General features: G+C 34.5%; 1 protein-coding gene across 1 annotated transcript in view; it reads left to right on the top strand.

The window, feature by feature from the left end:
* The window catches only part of RASSF9 (Ras association domain family member 9), a 32,557-nt gene extending 13,152 nt beyond the window's left edge, over positions 1-19,405 (top strand). The window contains exon 2 of the mRNA XM_081483250.1: positions 14,438-19,405. Within this exon, the coding sequence (XP_081339376.1) occupies positions 14,438-15,698 (1,261 nt within the window). The 3' untranslated portion in view covers positions 15,699-19,405. The remainder of the gene's footprint in view (positions 1-14,437) is intronic.
* Positions 19,406-20,665: the final 1,260 nt, after the last annotated feature.

Below are 20,665 nucleotides of genomic sequence, written 5' to 3'. Positions count from 1 at the left end.
AGTTATCTGAGTCATAGTAGTGGTGATAGATGTGAAGGCACATATTTGAGACCTTTGGGAGAAAGAATGAAACAGATATGGTGACTGTGTTAAAGGGGGATGAGATAGAGAAAAAAATCTAGGAAAACTCCCAGTTTGCAAGCTTGAGTGAAATGGTAGGGTGATAATGATTCCCATTTGATAGGATGGGAAATCAAGAGATGGAAGATTTTGCGATGTGGGAGGAGGAAATGGTGAATTCATTTTGATGGGCCAAGTCTGAGGTGGCTATAATATAAAGATCAAGTAAACATGTAAATACAAAGTTGGGAATATTGGTCTAGAGCTCAAAGGAAAAAATAATAGATTTTGGAACTATCGTCATAGTTGGTTGATAAGGTTGTGGCTGACATTACAGTCACCCATAAGATGTATATAACGAGACAAGAAATGAGTCATAAAACCCTGTGAGATGCCTATCGTATCAGTTATCATTTACTGATAATAAAAGCATCATAAAAATTAGTGGCTGAAAACATTTTTTTTTTGCCACTTGGGGTCTTAGTTGCAGCATGTGAGGTCTAGTTTCCCAACCAAGGATCGAACCTGGGTCTTGCAACGGGAGAATGGAGTTTTAGCCATTGGACTACCAGGAAAGTTCTAGCAGTGCATTATTTGCTTTGATTTTCTGGGTAAACTGGGATCGTTATTCTGGTTTTTACTTGAGCTCTCTGATAAGCAGTGAGTTAGTCAAGGCTTTAGGGTCCAGTGAGTGGGTCAACTGGTCAACCGAGATGGCTGGATCTCTCTCTCTCCATGTGGTCTTTCATCTAAGTTTTTTCATCAAACAGCAGTCTCAGAACAACATTCCAGGAGGAAGAAGGAGAAGTTGCAAGATTTCTTGAAGCCTGGACTCTAGAACTTGCACACATGGTTTTCATCGCATTCTATCGGCCATACTGAGTCCCAAGGTCTATTCAAGGAAAAAGAAATAGATTCCATCTTTCAATGGAAAAAGCTGCAAAGAATTAGTGGCCACTCCTGCATGACATCTACATTTATTGAGTATGCAGAAGCAAGGCCCACGTCGGAACTGAAAAGAAGTTAGAAAGGGAAAGGAAGGAAAAGTAAAGTTATGAAGTCAAGGGACAGACTGCTGCAAAAATGAGAGGAAAAGGTCACAACATATATCTCATAAAGAAGTCAAGTCAGATCAGTTCGAAAAATAGCAATTGGATTTAGAGATTATGTCTTTGATAAAGCTAGGAAGAAATGTGTCTGCTGTGAGTGTGTGGTGGTGGAGGTCACTTCAAAGTGGTTGTTATTGGAAAGAGGTGAACTGGAGAAAGTGACTGTGGGTTATTATTTGAGTTTGTGAAGGAAAGATAGTTGAGGTGTATATGTGGTCAAATTGTGTGACCTGATTGTAGGAAGGGCCAGAAGTAAAGATAGGTGAGATAAAGTGTTTAAGAAGGGATAGACTGGGACTTCCCTGGGGTCCAGTGGCTTAAGAATCCACCTTGCAATCAAACAGGGGTTTGATCCCTGGTTGGTGAACTAAGATCCCATATGCCCCGGAGCAGCTGAGCCCCTGCGCTGCAGCTACTTAGCCTGAGCTCCACAATTAGAGAGTTCTGTGTGTCACAACAAAAGATCCCACATGATGCAATGAAGGTCCCATGTGCTGCAGCTGAGACCCCAGTCAGGCAAATAAATAAATAAAAATGAAATTATTTTAAAACATTATAAAAGAAGGGATAAATTGTGAAGCAAAGTCCTAGAGGAGGTGGAGGCAGTGACATTCAGAGGCTATTAAAGAGTTAGAAACTTTGAGAAGGTAAATGGATTTAAGATACTTTTGATATAGATGACCAATGTTTTTCTTTTGTCGATAACGTTTTCAAGTAGCTCTTTAAAAAAATGGCATGAGGCCCTGGTATATTCTTATTTCTACAAGTAATTTACTTGTTGCTGCTCTTTAGGTAATTGATTTGTGACTAATGTGAAGAGATGATTATTTTAGATAAAACTTCCAGTTGGAAGTCACAGTTTATTACTGTTTATTATAGACCATGTTCAGAATGTAGAAATCAGGAATAAAGGAGCTCCTCTTATGTTTTCAGCTATCCTACTGGATAATTCAAATTCTTACATATTTCTAGTGCCATTCGAATCTGCCAGCATATCTCAGAACACATTTAGAGAGGGACGAGTAGGTGGCTGCAGGCAAATACAAGCTGAAAATCACCGTCATTAGAAAATCGCTTCCACTAAGAAGGCAAAACCAATTATGGGCTTAGCTGCCAAAAGGAAAACGAATGTTAGTAGTTGACATAACTACAGCTATTGTTAAACTAAATATTCAGGCTGGGTAACTTTCCTTTAATGAATATGCTCTGTTGTTATGAAATATTTCTTTACAAAGTACAAATCAATAAGGAAACTTTAGGTATTTGCAAAGCACGAGTAACACTTGGAAGTAAGCCCTAGAGTTTCCAATAAGATTAGATATTTTCTCAGCATTTCATCTTGTAAACACTGCATGTTAATATTTACATTTTGAGTATAATCAACTTCCGGCCTCTGAACTATGAGCTTAGTTTACTTAACCCCCAGTAATCTCCAATACACATTCTTTACACATCCCCTTCCCTTTTCTCTGTTTATGGGAATTATGTATAGTATTATAGGACCCTGCAGCAATCCAATGTTTAGGGTTTTTCTTATCCTATATGACTTATATTATTGCACCCTAGAAAATTAAACTGGTATTAGTAATGCATAAAACTAGTGATTTTTTTCTATGTATATGTATGCATAAAATTTTAATTTTCAAGATAGTTTTAATATTTTGCTGCCCCTATTTTTCACAGAATGATTAATTTTCTGAAGGACTCCAGTTTTAAAACTATTTGAATAAAATGTGGATAAAATAAATAGTTTGTGTTTAATGAAAACTATTTGATAGCACTATTTTCATGCTTCATCTATCAAAACAGTAATCCAAATTTGCATAGCGGCCTAAGCAAAGACTTGTTTTATTTGTGACTGACATGATATGTGATTATCTCTTCCTGAAACTGCAGTACTATGATCTCAAAAATGTTACTTGAGAGGGCATGCGGTATTCTCTGGGTAAAATAACCAGAGTTATTTTAGCTTGTGGATGCAGAGAGATTCCTCACCATTTGTCTGCTTTATTAATTTTAATTGTGTTCAAACTTTGTTTTGTGTGTGTATAAGTGTCTAAACATTACAGAGTCAAAATTGTCACTTAATAGTTTTTTTTTTTTTTAATTTTATGTATAGTGTAGGGGAATAAAAAGTTTTCCTTGACCCTGTTAAGTTCCATGCCTGGTTCTGAAAATTAAACTGACCGAAACAGACTGACAAGAGAAAAGCCTTCAAATTGATTTATTGTAAGTTTTACATGACACAGGAGCCTTCTTAAGGAAATGAAGATCTAAAGAAGTGGTTAAATCTCAATTGTTTTATGCTAGGTTTACTGAAGAATGCACAGTCATGGAGAAGTGTGGTAGATAGGTCAAAGAACACAAAGTATAGTAAACTAGGAAAAATTTAATGGAGTCTGTTTGGATTCTTCTCTTCACTTTGTATTCAGAGATAAGAATGCTCTATTCCTTCAGATATAGGAAGGGCATCTCTCACCTGAGGGTGCTAGGATCACTTTCAGGGGAGAGGCTTGGATGGAATGTCCAAGTGAACTCCCCGTTTCTCCCATTTTCTAGAACTCCTTCTGCTTAAAATACGCAAGGTACCATATTTTGGAGTATCATGTATTGAATCTCATCAACAGTATATTTGCTTTACTTCGCATGCCTTCTTGGTGCATTAAGGTGATCAATGTTTAAGTACAGAAAATAGCACAAACAAAATCGATTTTAAAAGTCAATGTAGCTTTAAAAATATTTATTTATTTTTGATCGTGCTGGGTCTTCATTGCTGTGCACAGGCTTTCTCTATTTGTGACAAGCAGAGACTACTCTCTAGTTGTGTGTGGGCTTCTCATCGTGGTGGCTCCTCTTGTTGTGGAGTGTGGGCTCTAGTGTGCCGGCTCAGCAGTTGTGGCTAACAGTCTTAGTTGCCCTGTGGCATGTGGAATCTTCCCAGACCAGGGGTTGAACCTGTGTACCCTGCATTGGCAGGTGGATTCTTAACCACTGGACCACCAAAGAAGTTCTCAATATAGCTTTTAAATGATTAGGGACTATGTCATGCTTTAGAACTTACTAAAAATGTAGTATATGTATAGAAAAAAATATAAATATCAATTATCTCTAGGTGCTGGGCTGAATAAAGTACTTTAAAAAAATCTGAATTGAATGGGCAGTTCAGCATTTTACCCAGATGTCTACTAGAGGAACTATAAAATAATTTTATAGTTGCTTCTTAAATAGGTGAAAGAATTAGGAGTCTGTGTACTGACGAGCCTCCAGATTTCCAAGAAAGTCAGTCATTAAATATCCACAATATCACATTGATAGATGATCTTGTATGTATTGACAATGTATAGAAGCAGGTAGTAAGTAAATATATAAGATACTTTTATCATAATATCACAAAAGTTTTTTTTTTCCCCTCTTCAGTAGATGACTATATCTGATTCAGATTTAGTATCTTGTTTCCAGAGAGAAAACTTAATGAAATATATTGATTATTGTATTACACAATAGGGAGTTCATCAATACGGATTCAATTCTAACTCATTTAATCCAAATTATTCTTATTTTCCTTATTTCTACATGATCCGTATTTTCCCCCACTTACTAGCTGAGGGTGGTATTGAACAAATTCTTAATTTCTTGTGCTTCAGTTTTTTAATCTTCGTAATGAATTTGATTATAGGGCCTAGCTGATAGGGTTGTGATGAAAATTATATGAGTTGATATATATAAAGCACTTAAAACAATGCCTGGCACATATTAGCATGCAATAAATGTGAGCTACTGTTATCTAATGTCTCCTTTTACACACACCCCACTGTTCTTTTCCCCAGTCATCTTACTTATTTTCTAAGTATCTGTTCCTTAACTACCAAGCCTAAACATCATCATATTAAGTAATAAACTGAAAGAGTCCTCCTCACAGATAAGATCCAAGGATCTTAGATCCAGGATCCAAGATCCTGTCCCAAATGAAATCTCATGAGGCTCTTTTACCTAATTTGACTTTAAAAGGTTATGGGAATTGAGAATGTCTTGAAGACATAGGGGTCAACTTCTATGTCTTATTATGGTTTATTACATATTACCTAACTTTGATTATTATTGCTTTTTTAAAATTTTGTAGCATTTTTATACAGAATGTGTTAATATTTCATGATTTCCAATAATATTTAAGATGGTCTTCAATTTTTAAAATCTCTTTCTCTCTAAACATATCTTTTCTCCTTCCTAGCTATATAATGCATTTCTGAACTTAAAGATCATCTTATCTTCTATAGAATTTTACCCTCATCATTTATTCACATTTACTAAAATCATAGTTCTGTTAACACATTATTGACTAGGGGATTTTTTGCAGAAATGATGCCTCTGGTCAATAATGTGTTAAGCAATGAATGTTGAATCAAGTTATAAAAATATGTATGCTATAATTAAAAATGGACAATTTATTTGGGGAATAACTAACTAAGGATAGATATAATTGATTTACATAAAACTTTTTTTTCAGTCATATATTTAAACTTTTATCTTTACCAGAGTCTGTCTTGAAATTTCTGTTTGGGTCCTTCTTTTTCTCTTATTACAAAGCCACCAAATTATAGTACACAAAATATAAATTTTTCTCTTACATAATAGTAGTGATGTTAAATAATTAATTAGCTGAACTCATTGTATTGTATTGGATAAAATGTTCATTTGAGTTTTTCTGTAAGATCTTATGGCCAAACCAGTATTTGTACTGTGATAATTTTGATTATTGGGAAAAGATGCTATTAAATTTGGAAGCTTGACCTTTTAGTTTGAAAAGAGATGTGTCATGTAATTTAAACCTTGACTACCTAAACTAACTACTTATGGCATCCTTAGTATTTTAAACTTCATAATTGGTATAGAGCTGGGTTTGTAAATTAAAATACCAGTTTATAATCTTTGGTATGGAATATGATTTAGTAAACTTGCCCTTTATCTTCACCTATCTTTATTCTTTAATTAGTTATATGCTTTTATTCAAGACAATGTAAACTTCTACAAGGTAATTTTAGATTTGAGCCTGAGATAAATGTCCTGAAATTGAATTTCTTTTATTACTGTATTATAGCTTCCATTCCTAATCATTAGTTCTGAATCTTGCATTGTTGAGTTAGTCTGTCTCCAAGTGTTATTTACTGACATGTTTTAAATATGAATGCCACATGTAGTGGGTTATACACTGAGGAGTCTTATAGACTGGATCTAATTCCCTGTGATAGTTTATTTGGTCAAGATATTTTGAGAACAGACTTCATAAGAAGGATTTTTATAAGTCCACAGGCATCTATGTTTTCCATGGAAAAATCTGACTATTATGAGGCATTGAAATCTGTTCTCTGTGCTGGATCAGAATCTCAGTGCAACATGTAGCTTTTTCTCTGTATTCTTATTTTTATTACAGGATACATAATGAATAACATATGTTGTATTAATTCTGGTTGTGGTCCTTGCTATGGCTTTGAACTGCATGATGATATCAGGGAAAAATAAATGTCTATCTTTTGAGGAGTTTAAATATATTTTGAGGTTTAATCAAAATTTCAAAGAGAATTAATGTTACTATGTGTTAAGAAATATTAAGGAGATAATTCATACTTCTCTATAGAATGAGAAGTTTGACTGGAAAGCATTCATTTAATTTGAACTTCATGTAAAAAAATACTAAGACAATATCTTAGTTAGGCCAAAAGTCTGATAAAATTTAGGATAATAGCAACCCTTGTTTTGTATTCAGCAATCAGAAAAGCACAAATAACCAGATTTTAAAAAATACAGTATTGTATTCCAATTCATTTGAATAATGTGACTTCAAGACAGTATTATATTCCAGGGTGCCTTTGAATAACCAAAGCAAGAAAATGTTATATTCAGTGTAGTTTTATTGCTAAGGTATTTTTAAAGACACTTTCTGACTTGTCTAGGCATGTCTAACATGTCTGTACTGTCCACAGCCTTAACTAAGTGATAGATTTTCTTTTTCTCATTTCCCATGGTTATCTCTGGGAATTTCCCTTTGGTCCTGTAAAGACTGCAGATATTATCTTGACTACTTCTCCTAAACTGAAGGGATCTCAAAACCTTCATTCCTAATTCTGGTCTTTGGTTGTCCACTCTGTCGCAGGGCAGAATAAACCTGCAAAGAAAGAGTAAGGGAGAAATACAATGAAACCTTTCTGCTGACTTCCAACCCTCACTATGCCCCTGGCACTGCCCTAGTCTCCTTGGCCACCTCTATCCTGTCATTTCATCCCCACATCTTTTCTTCCCACTGTCAATTCACCATTTAATGGTCAGATATTCAAACACTATTTCTTTTTTTTTCCCCAGATGTTCAAGCTGGATTTATTTATTTATTTTTTTAAATAAATTTATTTATTTTAGTTGGGGGCTAATTACTTTACAATATTGTAGTGGTTTTTGCCATACATTGACATGAATCAGCCATGGGTTTACATGTGTTCCCCATCCTGAACCCCCTTCCCACCTCCCTCCCCATCCCATCCCTCTGGGTCATCCCATTGCCCCAGCCCTGAGCATTTGTCTCATGCATCGAACCTGGAATGGTGTTCTGTTTCACATGATAATATACATGTTTCAATGCTATTCTCTCAGAACGTCCCACCCTCACCTTCTCCCTCAGAGTCCATAAGACTGTTCTATGCATCTGTGTCTCTTATTCTGTCTGACAAATAGGGTTATCATTACCATCTTTCAAATTCCATATATATGCATTAGTATACTGTATTGATGTTTTTCTTTCTGGCTTACTTCACTCTGTATAATGGGCTCCAATTTCATCCATCTCAATAGGACTGATTCAAATGTATTCTTTTTAGTGGCTGAGTCAAACACTGTTTCTCAATGAAGAAGGAAGATTTACTATTTCTTAATGAAATCTATGAATGCAAGTTTGTTTTTTGTTTGTTTGTTTTTTTCCCTTGAACGAAAATTAATCCTATTCTGAATACTTGTATTTCTATAGCATCTTAATGAAGATATCAGTATTCTTTAGGACCAGTTCTGGGACTAACAGAGGGAAGTCCAGTTGGGCAGGATTAATAATAATAATCATAAAGACTAGCCATGAGGGTGAAAGGAGAAAAAGTTCCATTGGCAATCCATTAAGTAGAATGCCAACTTGCATCACTTATTGTGGAAATGTCTCACTTATTTGTTATTTTTGTTTTAATATATTTTACTGTTAGATTCTCCACAAGGTGTAAGAAAAGACAGTATAGACAAAGCTGTGATGAAAGTATATTTTGTATATATGGATCAGGATTCCTCAGTGGGCTTCCTCTGTGACTCAGCAGTAAAGAATCCACCTGCAATTCAGGAGCCACAGGAGATGCAGATTCAATCCCTGGGTGGGGAAGATCCCTTGGAGAAGCAAATGGCAACCCACTCCATATTCTTGCCTGGGCAATCCCATGGACAGAGGAGCCTGGTGGGCTACTGTCCATGGGGTCACAAAGAGTCGTACATGACTAAGCAATGAGCCCACACACGCAAACATACACGGTTCTTCAACAGCTCCACTGTTGACATTTTAGGCTAGATCATTCCCATGCTCCTAGCATCCCCATACCCTAATGTGAAAACCTGAAATGTCCCCACACATTTCAGGCAAAATCACCCCTGGTAGAGAACCACTGGTTTAGAAGGAGAGTGTTCAGTTTACATAATAAGCAATGGTAATAAAAAGAAACAGAACAGTCTTTGGGCAATGAGGCAACACTAAGAGATATGTCCAACATGCCCGTAAAGCTTCACAGGTCTTTATCCTTCAATCTGTTGGAGACTTCCATCACTGTTTGCAGACAGAGGTGCCACCAATTGCTCAAAACTGATAAAAGTATAACTTCTGATTTCCAAGCATGGAATATGATTCTGCAGAGTTGAGCAAGAAGAGCATTTCCCTTAGAATCACTCCTATATATAGCAGCTAGATTATGTTAGTATCATACTTCTAGGCTGGCCTAGGAAATAAAAAATTATAATGTAGATTCTATGGAAAAATGCATTCAGAGATCTAAATAATTTTTATAAATACCATGGATTGCTAGTTTACATATACTGTGTTTTAGCATATCTTATAATGTAATTATTCTTAACAATTTCTCATTTTGATGATTCTTATTTTTTTTGAAAGTAGGGCTCAATATGAAATATTTGTCCTGGTAAGTTTTATACATCAAATTTCAATTAAACTTTAATGTCTACCATACTAGGAAGAAATGTCATTTTTTTGAATTATTCTCCTGGGCCCCAAGTTCATTTTTTTTTTTGTACAACTTAATAAAGATATCCAAATATTATCTATTTATCTTTATTTTTCTCTGCCTTCACATTTAATCATTTTTCTGTAAATACGTATGTTGTGGATCTTCAATTTGACATTAAAATGTCCTATTTAATACTTAAGATTTCCAGATTTAAATAGTTGATTTATTCCCTACTGCTTTATGCACCATAGTTACTCAATGGAAACTTGTTGAAGAAATATTTAGCTGTATGAATTTGCATATGTAATTCCAAGCCAACTCATCTTAATTCTGTGTGTTTTGTGGTATTAAAATTAATTATCGGTGGAGACATGTTTAAGTTCATGATTAAATACAGGGTGAATGCAAAAATTCTCATATATAATTTTCACCCTGTTTCAGAATAAATCTGGAAAGGTACCTGTGAGGCTAACACATGTCTCTGAAGAGTTTCATTTGGCATATAAATTTTCTTAATTGTCTGATGAAGATACTCTAAAAGGCAAAAACTGAATAATGAAATAGTTATAGAAGAGTAGTCAGATGAAATATAAATATATGTATAGATTTATTTTCAGTGTTACCACAGTGTTAAAATCAGAGAAAGATTAAAAGGATTCTCAGCTCATTTGTGATCCAAATATTATATTAATGATCCTTTTAAACATCTTTTATTACATAAACAGTTGTGTTATATTGGAAGTGTACATACAAAAATATTGACTAGCTGAAAACAGGTGAAAAAATATTGTGGGATAGATTGAAAAATATTTTGAAGATAATACTGTTAAACACTGTAGCAAGCTCAATAATGTTCCTGAATGATACCACACCCTTTTCAGCATTAAGTAATAATAACAGTAATTTTACCATTTGTGTTAATAACCTATATTTACCCAGTACATTTTCCACAATTTTCAAAGCACTTCTTCTTTCTCTTATCTGATATTTGAAGCAATCTTGTGAGAAATGTGAGTCAGAAATATTTCTTGTGAGAAATATTGCAGTATTACAGTGATGAGTACAGAAGATTAGAAAAAAATAATTTGTTGGAATTCAAAATGATTGTTAGTGAAAATTTAGATGAAATCACATTTTAAAATATCAAGTATTGTTCCTACTATTACTTTTTTGCAAATCTTTACAAATAAATCTTGTTAATGTTTCAGAAGGCAAAAAAGAATGTAAAGCGTCAGATAAAAATGGATACTGTGGTACTATGAGTGTTTTTTATTTTCTTTTATATACATAAATAATTTAACCATATTTTGTGATTATAAACTATTTGAAAACATAAACAGAGCTGTTGTTGTTATTCAGTCTCTCAGTCATGTCAGACTCTTTGCGACCCCATGGACTGCAGCACGCCGGAATCCCTGTCCTTCACCATCTCCCAGAGCTTGCTCAAACTCATGTCCATTGAGTCGGTGATGCCATCCAACCATCTCATTCTCTGTCATCTCCTTCTCCTCCAGCCTTCAGTCTTTCCCAGCAACAGGGTCTTTGCTAATGAGTCGGCTCTTTGCATCAGGTGGCCACAGTATGGGAGCTTCAGCTTCAGTATCAGCCCTTCCAATGAATATTCAGGACTGATTTCCTTTAGGATTGACTGATTTGATCTCCTTGCAGTCCAAGGGACTCTCAACAGTCTTCTCCAACATCATAGTTCAAAAGCATCAATTCTTTGGCACTCAGGCTTCTTTATGGTCCAACTCTCACATCCAAACATAGTGGTGGTGGTTTAGCCACTAGGTCGTGTCCGACTCTTGTGACCCCATGTACTGTAGCCTACCAGGCTCCTCTGTCCATGGGATTCTCCAGCCAAGAATGTGACTACTGGAAAACCATAGCTTTGACTGTATGGACCTTTGTTGGCAAAGTAATGTCTCTGCTTTTTAATATGCTATCTAGGTTTGTCATAGCTTTTCTTCCAAGGAGCAAGCGTCTTTTAATTTCATGGCTGCAGTCGCCATCTGCAGTGATTTTGGAGCCCCCCAAAATAAAATCTGTCACTGTTTCCATTGTTTCCCCTCTGTTTGCCAAGAAGTGATGGGGTTGGATGCCATGATCTTAGTTTTTTGAATGTTGAGTTTTAAGCCAGCTTTTTCACTCTCCTCTTTCACTTCCATCAAGAGGCTCCTTAGTTCCTCTTCACTTTCTGCCATGAGGGTGGTGTCATCGGCCTATCCAAGGTTATTGATATTACTCCCAGCAATCTTGATCCCAAACAAAACAATACTTAAAGAGAATCTTAGGATATATTCAATAATATCAAATTTAATAAAGTGTAAAATACATATATAATTTTTTAAAGTGTATGTATGGGAAATGTCATAATATATACTAAATAATTATGTAGTATATATTATGTATATTATAATAAGGACTTCCTAGGTGGCTTAGATGGTAAAGAATCCACCTGCAATGCAGGAAACCTGGGTTCCATTCCTGGGTCAGGATTCTCTGGAGGAGGAAATGGCAATCCACTCCAGTATTCTTGCCTGGGAAATCCCATGGACAGAAGAGCCTGTCAGGCTACAGTCCTTGGGGTCACAAAAATTCTGACACGACTGAGCAACTAACACACTTTCATACTACATAATTATAAACTCAGTATACTATATATTGGGCTTCCCAGGGGACACAGTGGTAAAAGAATCCACCTGCCAATGCAGGAGACGCAAGAGACAGGTCTGTCCCTGGATCAGGAATATACCCTGGAGAAGGAAATGGCCACCCACTCCAGTATTCTTGCCTGGGAAATCCCATGGACATAGGAGCCTGGCAGGCTACTGTCCATGGGTGGTAAAAGAGGCCAACATGACTTAGCAACTAAACAGCAAATGTTTTATAAATCATACAAATCTTTCTATGATCCACATTTCCATGATGGTATCAACCACTGAAGAGATGCTCAGCAAATATTTGTCAAATGAATGAGTGAATAGAAACTCAATTGGAGCCATACTATAAAATGAACATAGTTTGCAAAATCCTAAGCCTGCTACAAAGTAGAATTAAACATGATGAAGCTTATACTAGGTATGGAAGACTTACTGCCTACATTTAATGAAGAATGATCATTACTTTTAACATGCTCAGTCAAGTGGCAGAAGTTTTGAAAATTACCTGGTTTGAATGATGGTAATAAAAATTCCTCAAAATATTTAGAGAATAATTGACTCAAGAAAATAAAAGGATGTTTAGAGCAAACTTTTTTTAAGTGTTTGGAACCAGTTAGCCTGTGAGACTATTAATAAAGGCACTCAATTTCTCATATGTAATATGGAAATAATAATATCTTTCTTGATTGTGCATAATGACTGTTACGGTTATATCATCCACATGAGCTGAAAACTATCAGGTCTCTAGTGGAAGCCATAACATATAAGCACTTGCTCCCTCCAAAACAAGAGAATCCCAATTAGAGCAGGGATCATGGAAGAATTGGGGAATTCTTATGTATGTCATTATTATTCTAGCATACATAAAGACTCTCTGATCCCTGTTTTCCAGTCTTCTTCACAGCTGCAGTGTAGAGCTGAAGCATTTATAACTCACGTGTCATCCTTAGCTACAGACCTAGAACTGATGTTTCCCATCTAGAAAATGGAACAGGACGTAAGGATTACTCTAAGGAGATAGCACTAAGGCTTTTATATTTATGAAAGTTTTGTCAGCTAAGGGAAGCATCCAGGCCAGTCAAAATCCTTTATTACTGTATGAAAGCAGGAACAAGATTAATAAGAAAAAGGCATAGAAGGTAATACATTTCCACATACTATTCTCCATGGCTGGCTATTGGGAAATGTCCTTCCTTGACCTGTTGGGTGCTCTAATGAGGCACTGTGGCTCCACTGCTATCAAAGACTAATTTATGTGATAAAGTTCCTCTTTAAGAAGTAGTTTATGATTTTTCTTCCAATTTAATCCACATGTCTAAGCCATTAAACTCATAAACTTGTTTTTACAGTGCATCAGTTAGAAGTGCACTCTAGTCAGCTTTTTTGCTTAGGTTGAATCTTCACTGTCACTACTGTGTGGCTTTGTTCCTATTCACATGTCACCTTCTTAGGGAAGTCTCTCCTGAGCTCTTTAAATAAAGTAGACCTCTCCTTCTTCCAAGTCATTCTCTATCACTTCATCCTCTTTAATTCTCTTCCTAGCATTTACCACTATCTTATATTAATTACACATTATGTCCATGTCCTTGTCTCCATTGCTTATTGCTATATCTTTAGTATCTTCAGACATATCTGGCACGTGGTTAGCATACAGTAGATATTTGCAGGATGAAATAATCACTAATTTCAATAATGGACTATTTTCAACTCTTTTATTCTAATAACATTCTATTTACATTTCCATGGTTATTTCCTAGTTCTATGTCTCCAGCAAAATAGTCTTGTGTGTGCATGCTAAGTCACTTCAGTTGTGTCCTACTCTTTGTGACCCTATGAACTGTAGCTCCTCTGCCCATGGGATTCTCCAGGTGAGAATACTGGCATAGGTTGCCATGTGCTCCTCCAAGTGATCTTCCTGAGCCAGGGGTTGAACTAGCAACTCTAACGTCTCCTGCATTGGTAGGCAGGTTCTTCACCACTAGCACCACCCTGGGAAGCCCCAGAATAGTCTTATTCTACCTCTTATTCATCACCACGTTGATTATTGTCTTAACTCTGGCAATTCTAACTGCAGTTATATTGTGTCTGGCTTTCTAAAGATAAAATAGCCTCCATTATCTTTGACAACAATTTGCTTGTTCCAGAGCCCAATAGGAGTTAAAAAGAAAACTAAGGTATTTTTCATGGTCCTAAATTTTCTTTATCACCATAAAAAGTCTGATTCTTATGTAGTCTCACCTCAAAATGCATCTCTCACTAAGGGTAAAATTTAGAGAGGGTATTAAAATTAAACCATCTTTCTGAGTTTACACAGGTGATGACAGTAATATAATGTACTTTGTTTTTCTTTTAGATCTCCAACTAAAGAAATGGATTCAGAAGAGAAGGAAATTGTGGTTTGGGTTTGCCAAGAAGAGAAGATTGTGTGTGGGCTAACCAAACGCACCACCTCTGCTGACGTCATCCAGGCTTTGCTTGAGGAACACGAGACTACATTTGGGGAGAAGCGATTTCTTCTGGGAAAGCCCAGTGATTACTGCATCATAGAAAAGTGGAGAGGCTCTGAACGGGTTCTTCCTCCCCTAACTAGAATCCTGAAGCTTTGGAAAGCATGGGGAGACGAGCAGCCTAATATGCAGTTTGTTTTGGTTAAAGCAGATGCTTTTCTTCCAGTTCCCTTGTGGCGGACAGCTGAAGCCAAATTAGTGCAAAACACAGAAAAACTGTGGGAGCTCAGCCCGGCAAATTACATGAAGACATTACCGCCAGATAAACAAAAAAGAATAGTCAGGAAAACTTTCCGGAAACTGGCTAAAATTAAGCAGGACACAGTTTCCCAAGAGCGAGATAGTATGGAGACATTAGTTCATCTGATTATTTCCCAGGATCACACTATTAATCAACAAGTCAAGAGAATGAAAGAACTGGATCTGGAAATTGAAAAGTGTGAAGCTAAATTTCATCTTGATCGGGTAGAAAATAATGGAGAAAATTATGTCCAAGATGCATATATGATGCCCAGTTTCAGTGAAGTTGAGCAAAAGCTAGGCTTGGAATATGATGAAAGGCAGATTCTGGAGGACCTGAGAGAAAGTGATGGACTTGTACAGCTGGAGGAACGACTGACCTACTACAGAAAGCTCATTGATAAGCTGTCTGCCGAAATAGAAAAAGAAGTAAAAAGTGTTTGCGTGGAGATAAATGAAGATGCAGAAGGGGCAGCTGCCAGTGAACTTGAAAGCTCTAATTTAGAGAGTGTTAAGTGTGATTTGGAGAAAAGCATGAAAGCTGGTTTGAAAATCCACTCTCACTTGAGTGGCATCCAGAAAGAAATTAAATACAGTGACTCATTGCTTCAGATGAAAGCTAAGGAATACGAGCTCCTCGCCAAGGAGTTTAATTCCCTTCATATCAGCAACACAGATGAATGCCAGCTAAAGGAAAACAGAGGAAAGGAATCTGAGGTACCCACCAGCAATGGGGTGGTTTCTCCTTTTACTCAAAGAATATTTAACATGTATACAAATGACACAGACTCAGACACTGGTATCAGCTCTAACCACAGTCAGGACTCAGAAACAACTGCAGGAGATGTGGTGCTGTTGTCAACATAATGTGGTGCTGCTTCACCCTGACCTACTTTAATAGTGTTCGTGTTTGTTTAATTTAATAGGAAAATTTAAATATTCCACTCTGGAGAAAAATGTAAATAATGTTAAGGAATTCAGTAGCTAATAAGAACTAGAGAATTTTGTTTGTTGGTTTGTTTTTGATTTCAGCGTTCCAGTGTTATCTAATTACTACAAGTTCAAACAATGAGCTGTTTATTAGGAATGCAGCAAAAATAGCTTGTAGGTATATAACAGAGAAACAATTTGATGTGAATTATAATGTTTCTACGAGAAGTGATTTATTCAAACTTCAAACTAATTCTTAATATTAGACAGATCAATATAGTGAAACTATACACGCGAACAAGTAAAATTAAGATGTATTGTTATAGAGTTTTCCACACTGTATCATTGGTATTTTATAATCTGTAAAGTACATGATAACTCTTATATTGTAACTATATTAATTCAAATCCTTGTTCATTTCTTTGCTATTTAGAATGTATATCATCTCTGTTACTTCCTGAACCCCTCTACCTGTTTAGGTTTAGATTACAGGAGATGGAAGAATCGTTACTGGGACATGTACAGATACCATCAGTGGATCAGACAGGGGTATAAATAAGAAAAGCCAAGTTTTGCAGACAACAGCAACTTTTCTAAAGAAGCTGAAAATTAATAAGAGATATGTATGTGCTTTCTCTATCTGATGTGCAAACCTTTAGATCAAACCAGTCATCTGTGCAGTTTCATTCTTTGAGTGAGATATGGTGTTGCTTACAGAGAAAAATCACAGGGTCATAGTCCTATTTGATTATACCTTATCTAAAAAAGTTGAAGGAATGCAGCTTGGGGTCTTTTGTGTGTGTAAAACAGAGCTCCATGTACCTTAAGTATCCCCTGGAGGAGGGCATGGCAACCCACTCCAGTATTTTTGCCTGGAGAATCCCATGAACAGAGGAACTTGGAGGGCTACAGTTCATAGGGTCACAAAGGGTCAGACATGACTGAAGCAACTTGGCACACACAAAAAACACCCATAAATATTAGTATTTTTCCTCTGAAAATAGAGATAGGAACTCATGTGAACAAAAACCTTTTATTCTGCTACACTATAATTCCGATTGTCTATATGGTCCTTCATCTAAGGTGCAAACTGAAAAAAAAAAGTAGCCCTACTCTATCCCCCTCTCAAGCATGAAAGTAAATATCCAACAAGTTGAATAGATGATTTAAATTCTGTCTTGACTGACAGTTATCATAGTTCCAGAAGAGGCTTGGTTTGGCTTCATTCTTAGTTAAGAAGTTCCTTTCTTTCTCTTTCTCTCTCTTATCTCCTTCTTTCCCTGCCTTATTTCTTGCTATTGAACACGTGACATAATCATATTAAAAACTGTTTTGTTGTACTGTTACATGAATACAGCTGCAGTTCATTTTTTCTTTAGCTAACACCTTTCTCACATGAGAGTAGATAGAAAGATTATTTTACTTAGTTTTAGTATGTGCATATTGGTTAAGATTCTCAGTATTTCTCATTTCTTCCCTTTTTATCTTTATGTTTACTGTACTATATGTTTTAACTCAGTTTCCTAATCTTTTTTAAAATTTCTCCATCCTCCAGACATTTTGACAACCTTTGGGAAGATATTTAAAATTTTCTTAATATTTCAGTTTTGAGGAGTAGCTAATGTTACCATTTTTCATACTAAGATACTGCTGAAGGCCTTACTTGAAGTTGCATGGTAAATGCCTTATCTGAAGTTGCATGGTAAGAAAAGTAGAAATTTCCACTGTAGGGAAAGTATGGTAATAAGTAATAACACAAACATGGGTTTAATTTAAAAGAAATAAAAGGGAATTGAATAGTCATTTAAGAAAGGGAAATGTATTTGCCTGATATCTCATTAATCATTCAGCACTATGGAAAGCTATTGACATATTTATTATTCTCTTCTGGGGATTAAACTCAGAAGATCATCATCAAAGATAAAACAGTTGTCATGTTGTTTTTCAAAAGTAATCTCTTTGGATCTCTTTGGATTACTCTTTAGTGAGAAAATAATGAAAAGAACACTTATCTGCTATATAATTTGATTAATTATCTGAATCCAAATCTGATAAGAAATAGAACTAGTTAGATAATGCCATTTTAGAAACTTTGCATTAATGTCTGCTTTTATACAATTAAGCATAGTGATGCATTCTAAGGGCCAATTCTTCTATATTTTTACAGTAAATAATGTTAAAAACTCTTGTCAGAAAGCAAGACCATTGAGTTTTAAAATCACATTAGAATTTCAACTTGTTCTGTTGTTATACAAATGTATTTGTGCCTTTGATTCATTACAGTATTAAATCATCAGTTACCATGGTGAATCTCTAATTTAATATAATATATTAATTCAAATAAAAATACTAAAATGCAGTGCCCTCATCTCTGGATACTGAGCTATGCAAAATTAAATGAGAATGTGTATTCTAAATTTAGAAATTGATAGAAACTTTAGCATTTTAATTATTTACAGAAGCTTTAAAATAAAATGTTTATAAATTCTTGAGTAACCTAACAGATTAACTATTAAATTGTTATATGAAGCTAGAAGTAGCGAACAAAAGCTCACTATTTTTCCCTGTAACAAGACAGATTTTCACAGACTGTGTCTTGTTCATCCTCCCACTTGAATGTCTCTTTTTTTCTTCCATCTGCTATATATTGAAATACCATCCATTTCAAGCTTTTCAATGTGTTATCTCTTTCTATGAAGCATGTTTTTCTATTCAACCATTGTAATACTTTATCTCTGAACCCACAATTATTTTAGGTGTATTTTTCATAAAGGAGCATTTATATTCTGGCTTAGCTTATATTTATTTATGTACTTATCTAACTTCCCTCCCTCAACATATCTTTATTGTCTTGTTACTTGGTCTGTCTTGTTAACCTTACTGCCTCTAATCAATCTCTTTGCCCCTACTCAATTCTGGAATTGAATTGCTAAATTTTAGAATATTGTAACTTAAAAAAAATTATTTCTATACATGGTAAATGATACCAGTGAATTTTATACATAAATATGCATTTAGCAAACTTAAAACATTAACAATTCTACTTATAAATCCTTTGGAAGAGAGACTACGTCTTAGTGTCATTATGAAAAAATGTTACTGTAGTATCGACTTTCTGTTTTATTTTTAATTCACGGAGTTACCGATTACAAACAATGGGAATATTTTCTTTATAAAAGCCCATCCATGGTTAAATTATGGTGTTTTCTGCTGCATTTAATAAAAAATATTTTATACGGCTAGGTTTTAAGTGGTAGACACACAAAATAACTTTGAAATATCTTAACTATTTTATTTTCTCTTTTTCATTAAAAATATAAATAAATGGCCTTTCATTGGTGTGTAGAAGCAATTTTAATCCATTAAAATTTTATTTTTATATTTATTTAAACATCTACTGTACATGACAAAATATATTTCTGTGGCTGCATTTAATAATTTTTCAAGGTAGGATTATTATTTTAATTGAAATGTATTTTTCTTGAGACAAAAGGAATACCTTTTAATGTGATATAGATTTCTTTTAAATATTAGGCTATTTCTTTTCATACTACCTGATTGGTTTAATAACTTGATGTGACAAGTATAAAATACAAACAATTTCTTCAAGTGTAACTGGTCCACAATAATAAAAGGAATAGTTGTATACTTTCGTGTGATATTGTTTGTCTTTTTGAGTGTGTTACCTGTCTATATTAAAAATAAATTTTTTATCAGTTGAAATTATATAATTGTCATGCTAACTCACACAAGTTAATATTAGGCATTGTTTCATGACAATATTAATATAAAGCAAAATGATCTAACAAAACTTTTTGTTGAGTTTCATACATATTTGTTTCAACTTATCATGAAAGAATGTCCTCACTTTTATACTAGATAGCTGGTTTTATACTAGATGGATACTAGATGGCTATCTTACTTTCTATAATGAAATCCAGTTAAAAATAAAAATACTCAAGTGTATATCTTCCCTGCTAGTATTCAATTTGTCACTACCCTTATTTCTCAAAAAACAATAATTTTAATTACCTTTAATTTTGGAAATAACTCAATAATTTGGAAAATAAGGAAACTCATTTGTTCATTCTATAAATGACCATGAAATTGCTCTTGAAAGATTGTATGTAATATTTAGTAGTGACACATAGAAATAAGTTAACATGGTTCTCTTAGCCAGTGTATCTCAATAGTGAGAGAAAATACACAGTAGTCATTTTCTTAACCTAAAATTAATTTGTATTTTCAATAAGCCTTGGAATTGAGAATCACAATTTGTAAGGTCCATAATGAATAGTTTCATATCAGGAAGTGAAAAACTAAATGCTTTCATATTTAAAAAAAAAAGAATTTATTGAATTTTTCCTAAATACAAATATCAGACACATTTTTATAGAAGACTACTAAGTCTCTCCCTACACCACATATGTATATATATAATGTATATGTAATACCATTGAGATTGTTTTCAAGTAAAATAGACACATGATATTCAAATTATTATTATTACTATAATTCAAATACTCAAAAAATGTGTACCAGGAAAAGTTAGTCTCCCTTCTATCCCGTGACTTAATTATCCAGATATCCTCAGAAATATCACTGTTATTTATTGTTTTAGAAATAACCTATGCATATATATATATATAAGTGTGTATATATATATATATATATATATACACACACATATATTCCTACATTATTCATGTAGAGGTTCGATGGTAGCAAGGAATTCCACTATATCAATTATAATTTTATTTCACTAGTCCTCTTCTGATGGACATTTAGGTATATTCCAATCATTTACTAACAATTATTTAGTTATCTCATCAATGCATTTCTGTTAGGCTAGATTGCTAGATACAGAAATACTGTGTTAAAGAATGAAAATGGATTTTTAAAAA

Source organism: Giraffa tippelskirchi, chromosome 4 (genome assembly GCF_054371585.1).
Source record: "Giraffa tippelskirchi isolate mGirTip1 chromosome 4, T2T-mGirTip1v1.2.pri, whole genome shotgun sequence".
Taxonomy (NCBI): domain Eukaryota; kingdom Metazoa; phylum Chordata; class Mammalia; order Artiodactyla; family Giraffidae; genus Giraffa; species Giraffa tippelskirchi.
The sequence above is the reverse complement of the archived record's forward strand: the minus strand, read 5'-3'. Positions and strand labels throughout refer to the sequence as shown.